The sequence below is a fragment of the Wolffia australiana genome, chromosome 9 (genome assembly GCF_029677425.1).
Source record: "Wolffia australiana isolate 7733 chromosome 9, ASM2967742v1".
Lineage (NCBI taxonomy): Eukaryota > Viridiplantae > Streptophyta > Magnoliopsida > Alismatales > Araceae > Wolffia > Wolffia australiana.
Window position 1 is genome coordinate 6,906,213 of NC_135843.1, and position 8,529 is coordinate 6,914,741.

Genomic DNA, 8,529 nt, shown 5'->3' on the forward strand with positions numbered 1-8,529 from the left:
TATCTTAATTACCATTAACATTCTACGTTTAATTTCCAGATTTATTTATTGGGATTCATTTCCTTTTTATATTATTGACTTAATGACAAACTCATCTTATTCTATTTTTGCTTAACCCACTACATTGCTCAGGAATACCCATTTGTTCCCAAATTTTTTGCTAAAAATCTAAAAGTATGTATCAAATATACATAATGTTCAACTATCATAACAAGAAATTATTTTTTATTTAATAACCATTTTTCTAGAGAAAAATTAATGAGCTTTCCCTATATGAACTAAATCACTCATATAGGAATTGATCATACTAATTGGTTGTTGAAATTGTCTCATTGATGAAATTACTTAACCAGTGATAATAGACATTAGTCTCACTGTATGAAAAATTCAGGACCTACTAATAATAATGAACATACTAAGAAATAACTTTATCTACTTTAATCCAAATTGCTTCCTTTATTTAACCCTTCACTTAATGAGAAAATTTTGAAGCCTACCCATGAGTTGACCCAATTCAATGTGTACTGACTTCTGGTTGATGTCTACTTAGGTCTAGCTGATAACTTGTAAATTAACATGATTAATTAATGAATTTTACATTATATTTATGTGTATTAATGACCATATTTGCATGTTATCATATATTAATGAAGATAAATCACTTACACTTTGATTTTACTATTATTTCTGATTTTTTATCATTTTTTATGGAATTTAACCTCATTTCAGTGAAGAAATGTTTTTATAGGGCTTTAAATACTTGGCTAAAGGTTGGTAAGCGTTTCCATATTTTTATGGAAATTTCCCATATTTTTATATAATTTTTTGACCAATATTTAGCCAAGAAATGATTTTTTTATCATTTATTTAGCATATATATATATATATCTATATATATATATCAAGAGGGCATCCACTTCATTTGCCCAAAATTTGGGCAAATACGTTGATGTGTTTTATATATATATATGAAAATAATAATAATAATAATAATAAATAAACAAGAAAGTCAGCGAAAGGTAGATTTTATTTTTAAAAAAATAATAAAAATGTCAGTTAGGCGCGTGCATTTAATGCACACGCTAAACGACATGCACGTGCATTGCTTATTGTATATTTTTTTTAAAAAAGGAAGTCGTTAGCGCGCGCATTTAATGCATGCGCTAACCGACATATTTTTTAAAGAAATCAACGCTTAACAGCGTCGATTCACCGTGTGGATTAAATGCACACAGAAATTGACGCCGTAAAACGTAAAAGCCAGAGGTAAGCCTACCGCCATTGTTTTTGTTATTTTTAAGAAAACGACGCGGTCAAACATTGCGGCTGAATGATTAAAAAAATATTTTAAAAAAGAGCCTTTTGTTTTATTATTATTTCAGAGTGACGTGGCTTCTTTATAGCCGTTCAAGGAGATGCATTATTCTCCAATGATTGCCAACGGCAGACGCGGACAACCACATGACAGCGCGCGATCTGAGGATGGGGAAAACGAGAAAAAGGCATTCCGACCAATAGAAAAGTGCCATTTCCTAACTTTTTGGAGGAGAGATAAATTAAATCTAACGGCCTAGATTAATCCTCACTAAAACCTTGATATCTTGAGATCTAGATGTCCAATTGGGCTGAAATTTTGAGGGTAGGTTCATTTTTTCTCTCTCTACAATCCACATGGTTGGATCTTTAAATGGAGATCTAGAAGTGGGCAAAAATGACTTTTTGAAGCTCTCTCAAAAGAATTGGCCAGGAAGGATACAAGGGATGCTTTGGAAGTCGACAGTTCTTGATTCTGCACTCAAAGTTGTAAGTTTCTGGTTTGTATTTCAATCTTCTTCTTGAACGATTCTAAAATGCCAAGGCATGGGCGAAATGTACATGCCCTAGAAGTTGGTTTTGAATGAAATTAGCACTGCATTTTGATTCTGATTTAAGATCTGATTTTTGATCCTTAATTCTACATCGATTTAGAACATTTATGCTTCATTAGATTTTTAATTTAGGGTCAGATTTCATCTTTTCCCCAAATTCTTCATTTTCTCTCTCTAGGTTAATTTGTCTAGTTTCTCTCTCTAGATTTCGATTTTTATTGTTTAGGAATTTAATTTAATATATAAAAAACCTAAAAATAAAATTTGATTCGAAAATTCATCCATCTTGAAGTTCAATTTAAAAATCCCTTTCTTGATTATTTAATTCCTAATTTTAATTCATAAAATTGTCTTAAAATTTAATAATAATTGGGAAAGTAATAATCCGAATTAATCTGATCTTAAAATTGAAATATTTCTATCTTGGGGTTTCTGACCGAAATATTTAAAATCAAAATTAAGTCTTACTTAATTTTGATTAATTAAAAGCATTATTAAGCATAATTAAGATTTATTAATTGCAAAATTAATTCATCTTTGAATTAATTCATTGAAATTGGATAAAAATTCTTATTTGTTGCCTCCCTGTGGTTCGACCCCTTGCTTACTCTATATTCTATATTTAGTGATTAAGGGAAATTATAAATTTTATTGTATAAGTCTAACGCCCAATCAACGACATATTTACGTGCATTTTTCGGCTTATCACTAGCCTAATATAACATCCATCAAAACAATAACTCAAGCATTTGAATTAAACCACCATGTCTTCTATCAATGATTTATCATCCAACTTTGAGACCCTCCACATTTATCCATGGTCCATGCTTTGAGCAAACTTCATTGAGCACAGAATGTCTGGAAATGAATGGTATTGATATTTCCTTCCATCTTAATTCTTCTTTATCTAAACGCCGCAACTCGGCGTAATACACAATCGCAAGAGTTTAATCTCTGTTTGGTTTAGAGAGAGGTAAACATATAGAGAGAGGTAATACAGACCCCTTCAGTCACAGGTGTACATATAATTTTCTATGAATGAATCATATAGGAAAGCTAATTTTGTTCTAGGGAAGAAAAATATATATCTCCCCGGCACTAGTTTTTCTCACTCAGAGTTTCTGTTGGATAATGACTGATTTAAATAACTATTAAGTCTACAGAAGAATATCATTACAAAAAAATTCTCCGAGGCACTATTTATTTTCACTCAAGAGTTTCTATTGGATGATGAATGATTTAGAATAACTAATAAGTCTAAAGAAGAATATCACTACAAAAAAATTCTCACGGGCACTATTTTTTTCACTCAGAGTTTTTATTGGATGATGACTGATTTATATAACTAATAAGTCTACAGAAGAATATCATTATAAAAAAAATTATCCCAGGCACTATTTTTTTTACTCAAGAGTTTCTATTGGATGATGACTGATTTAGCATAACTAATAATTCTAAAGACGAATATCATTACAGAAAAAAAATTCTCACTGGCACTAATTTATTTCACTCAAGAGTTTCTATTGGATGATGACTGATTTAAATTACTGATAAATCTAAATAAGAATATCATTACAAAAAAAGTTCTCCCATGCATTAATTGTTTTCAATCAGAGTTTCTATTGGATTATGACTGAGTTATATAACTAATAAGTTTAAAGACGACTATCATTATGAAAAAAATTCTCCCAGGCACTTATTTTTTTTACTCAGAGTTTCTATTGGATGATGACTGATGTAAATAACTAATAAATCTAAAGAAGAATATCATTACAAAAAAAACCTCCGAGGCACTAATTTATTTTCACTCAAAGTTTCTATTGGATCAGGACTGATTTGAATAACTGAAAAGAATAAATACATCATACATAATTTTTTTTTTCCTCTCTTGTGTCTTCAGATGTGGTATTAGTTTACTCCCTGTGACTTGATATGGATACGTTCTTCTTCAATACAAACTTTGAGATCGGGCGATTCTTTCCATTGTTCTTCGATCTTGTTCGTCAATGGCGATGAAGGGATTCTCCAAGAGGAAACCCCCCATCGCATCGCTCATCGCAATCGTGATCGTCAGCGCTGGCTGTCTTGCTCTCATTTTCTCCTTTTTCCAATCATCTGGCTCGAACATACCCAGATCTTCAAATCGGAAATGGTCGGGAAAAGGTAATTCTTGCAATTATACCAACGGAATTTGGGTTCGGCTTGCGAATCCGCCTCCTCTTCGGTACGACAATTCCTGCAAGGAGATCTTCAAAGGCTGGAATTGCATCTCGGCGAAGAAACCCAACGTCAGGGAGATCACGGCTTGGCGTTGGAAACCCTTTGAATGTGATATCCCGCCTCTGAATCCTTCTCTCTTTCTCAACCGTTTCAAGAACAAGAAGATCGGTATGGATCCTCAGCGATTTCTTTATCGAATAATATATGAATTTTGGATTATTTTGCTTGATTTTGGACCGCTTATCGTCCTTGAGCAGTGCAGGATTCGTGGGTGACTCGTTGAACAGGAATATGTTCGTTTCCTTGGTTTGTATGTTGAAAGGCGCGGCGTCTGGTGAGGTGAAGAAAATGCGGCCTGCTGGAGCAGACAGAGGGTTTATCTTTAAGGACTATAATCTTACTATAGCTTATCATAGGACTAATCTTCTTGTTAGATATGGGAGGTAAAATTTTAATTTTAGTGAATGTTTTTACATCATGGAAGCGCTTTCTTGGCTGTTGAACTGAGTTTGTTTTTTAGGTGGTCTGCGAGTGGAAATGGAGGTGATCTGGAATCATTAGGTTATAAACAAGGGTACAGGGTTGATGTTGATGTTCCTGACAGATCATGGGCAGAGGCACCAATGTTTCATGACATTCTTATCTTCAACTCTGGCCACTGGTAATTTCATGATTATTATTATTTATATAATCAAAGAACTTTGATCTGTATTTCCTGGGTTTATCGGCTCAGTTATTATATTCGATGGGAAATTTTAATTGCTGTTAATGAATGTATAGTTTTCGGCAATGATTGATGATGATGGGATGATGGGCATGTTGATACATCATCGCTGTCGTCATCTACTGGTTGATGATGAATTGTCATCGGCCTTCGTCCAAGCCCTGACATGGATGATGGTGATAGATATTTGGAGATGAAGAGGAGAAAGTTGTCATCGTATGTCAACCCTAGTTTGGCATCAACAAGGATGTTGATGCATGGAAAATGATGAGGACGCCAAATCACTATCATTATCATCATTTATCTAAGCCCAAATATGGATGACACTTAACAATTAGGGGATTTGGGGGTGGTAAATTGTCAGCGTCATCATCATGGGTATGAGCCCAAATATGGATAAAAATGACGATGACAAGATATGGGGATGCCAATGATGATTTCAAAAGCGTCATAGTCCAACCCAATGAATGTATCTTCACTAGAAAAATGAACTGATTATTTAACACCAGTGCAAGATTGAACGCCACCTTCTTTCAAGGATCTCAGAGGATCCTCTGCCCCAATCTCCTTCTGCCCCGCCAAGTTGATCTCCTTCTCAGGGTACTCGTTTGGCATTCCCAATCTCACTGGAAGCAGCATCACTGATGGAGCCTGATGCAACGACAGTTCAACCTTGAAGGTGTGCCTCGGTTCTTGAAGACTAACCAAAGGTGGCAGTGGGAGGCCCCCAAGTGGCTTCACCTCCAGTGCCATGATATGTTGGGGTCTCCAAACTTCAACCTCGTCGCGAGAAGTTAACGGATGCTCTCGAAAGGCCCAATCATAGTTTCCATTGCCCTCCGTGATCTGTATCTCTTAGTGATACGTCTAACACCCCAGAGTACTGGAACTGGCTTCCCACCCAATGTCCTCTCAGTCGTGGGAACATGTCGTCACGATACCATTGCATTCTCATCAGCCGTCTGGTACCATCCACAAACTGCAATATATGCCACCATTGATACATCTTGGATGAAGAAGGTACCTATATCCAACCTCCAAAAACTCCACCTGACCCAGTGCAGGGAACTTCATCCATAGAACCTGCCAGAGCTCCATGACCACTACGAGACTACCCATAACATACCTCAACATTTCCGAAGGAGGCTTATGCATGCTTCCACATCCCCCTTCACTGTTGAGTTGGCCTGCAGGACTCGGACGTCCACTGATCCTTTCACTCACGTCAAATGACGGAAATATAAATCCCCTGTCCACAGTTCGGTGTTGTTGTTCTCCTTTGTCTACTTGTGTTACCTTATTCGGCGCAGCCCCAAAGTCATCCATCCCTCATGTGCTTTCCACAATTTCTTGACTCAGCCCATCTTGGAGAACCACCCCTGTTGTACACTGTGAATCTGCTGCCACCTCTCTGAGTGCCCCCCTTGAACTCTTGGTGATCATGGCCCACATTGTCATCCAAGTCCTAAGAACATCATCGTCATTATCGTCCGTCAGTTTCCAAACTAAGATAAAGTATTCAGTCATGTTTTCGTCACCATCAATGTGTTGAATTTATTGCCATCATTCTCATTTTTCCAAGCCACACATGAAAAATGATCAATGACGAGTTCTGCATCGTCTGCGTACTCTACTCTCATGGTTGTCTGGATGACCTGACTTTTTATTTTATTTTATTGCTCTGAGAATTCCCGTTTTATGAGTCCTTTCACCATAATTCCTGCAACTTTTGAGACTGATAGAAAATATTTCTTTTGCTAGTCTTCAAAGTTAGGGATCGAACTACAGTGCCCTTTGCATGTCATAAAAACTTGAGAAACCATAGTTTGTGATACTACCGAAGAGCTATATTCATGCAAAGATGTTATGCAACGATGATGGCAGCTGCTAAAAAATGATAATGGTGATGACTATACCTGATGATGTTTCTTTTTTACAGGTGGTGGGCCCCATCAAAATTTGACCCCAGAGAGATGCCTATGCTCTTCTTCCAAGGAGGTGTACCAGTGCTTCCTGTTCCATCCCCCAAAGATGGCTTCGACCTTGCATTAAAAAACATGGTAGTCCTCCAATTGAATGTTTAGTCATTCGGCTTGCCATCCTTCATCATCAACATTATCATCATTGAACACATAAATCTAATTTATTTTCATCTGTGATGGGTGGCGGTCGATCATGATAATGGACAAACATCATCATATTTGTCTATACCCCTCTTAGTTTTTATCTGATCTGCTTGCCATCCAGCGTTACCCTCATCATCTATGATCATCTGCCTATGCTTTATTTACCCAACTGTGATGACGTACTATCAAGCAGGATGGTGATAGTAAAAACCGTCATATTTATCCGTCATATATCTTCTGATCCATCATCATGGTCAATTGTACTCTCTCATAGTTTCTATCAATCCAGCTTGCCATTCATTGGTACTGTCATGCATTTGTACCCCTTTACTAGATCATCATCTTACTTTTGTATCATTATGTTCATCTGCAGGTAGCTCATGTGGACAGGACAGCTCAGCACAAGATCAAAATCTTCCGGACCCAATCTCCAAGACACTTCGAAGGTGGCGACTGGTTCGAGGGTGGGTCCTGCACTCGCACCATGCCATTGTCCACTCAACAGGTCAGCAATTTCCCTTTTAGCCCATCTCTTCAAATTTTCATTAAATTAAGAGGGACCAAATGGTAATCATCCAGGTGGAGGAGATGTTTGATATAGAGAGGAATGGGACCAACGTGGAGAACCGGGTGGTCAATGGTCATATTCTTAGGGCGCTAGCTGGGTCAGGGTTTCGTGTCCTTCATGTGACTCATGTGAGTGAGTTTAGAGCAGATGGTCATCCGGCAGCGGCCGGTGGAAAAATCCATGACGATTGCATGCACTGGTGCCTCCCTGGAGTGACTGACACATGGAATGATCTGCTTTCTCACATCCTTGATTCTATTTGATTTTTTCAAAATATAATTATTTCATTTTTTCCGATTCTCAGTATTCTTTCAATTCATGGTTGCAATCAAAGAAAGATTGGCCACCCAATATTCAAAAAATTTTGAAACTTGAGAAACTATGGAAGTTTTGGAAAATATCAAGGAAAAATTGTCTGATACTTGTATTTTTGAAAAAAAAACTGTCTGATACTTATATGTAGGCCTTTCTTCGTAGGTTTTTTATTATATTAACTGTTAGTAAATTTTATGGGGGATTATTTTCCAAGGCTTTTCTTTCATTCCCTTTCTGTTATCCTCCACATGGCTGCTTACCATTCTGTTGTTCTCTGGTGGATTGGTTGTTTGGCTGAGTCCCTCAAACAAGACATGAAATCAAACCTCGCTGCAAGTTTTCAGAAAGCTTCGACTGGTGGGAAGTACTTCCATTGGACGAGAATTTTGAGTCACGCCAAAGATAGGCAGAAAGCTGTCAGTTTCCGGTTATGCCCACCAGATGTTATTCATTCCCCGGGTAGTTGGCAGTGGCTGGGCTTGATTCTCGACCCCAATTACCTTCCGTGGTTGTGAAACATGGAAATCGGGTGGATTTGACGACTCAGAGGGTAGTTACAACCTATAGACTACCTGACCCACATGCTGGAGGATGATGTAGGGGCAAAGAACTTGGGAGTTAGCTTTCCATAAAGGTGCTTGGCAAGTGACCACATTAGGAATGGTTGGAGCTTCAGGTACGTGTGATCCCCCCTTCCAAATGTGATGT

At 37.2% G+C, this 8,529-nt stretch overlaps 1 protein-coding gene across 1 annotated transcript; it reads left to right on the forward strand.

Moving 5' to 3' along the window:
• The first annotated feature begins 3,768 nt into the window (after positions 1-3,768).
• TBL13 (TRICHOME BIREFRINGENCE-LIKE 13) lies at positions 3,769-7,803 on the forward strand. The gene is made up of 6 exons (XM_078581283.1): positions 3,769-4,256; positions 4,351-4,531; positions 4,609-4,749; positions 6,752-6,872; positions 7,312-7,443; positions 7,518-7,803. The coding sequence occupies exons 1-6, from the start codon at positions 3,875-3,877 to the stop codon at positions 7,767-7,769; spliced, it is 1,209 nt and encodes a 402-aa protein (XP_078437409.1). The 5' UTR covers positions 3,769-3,874; the 3' UTR covers positions 7,770-7,803.
• The last annotated feature ends 726 nt before the right edge of the window (positions 7,804-8,529 follow it).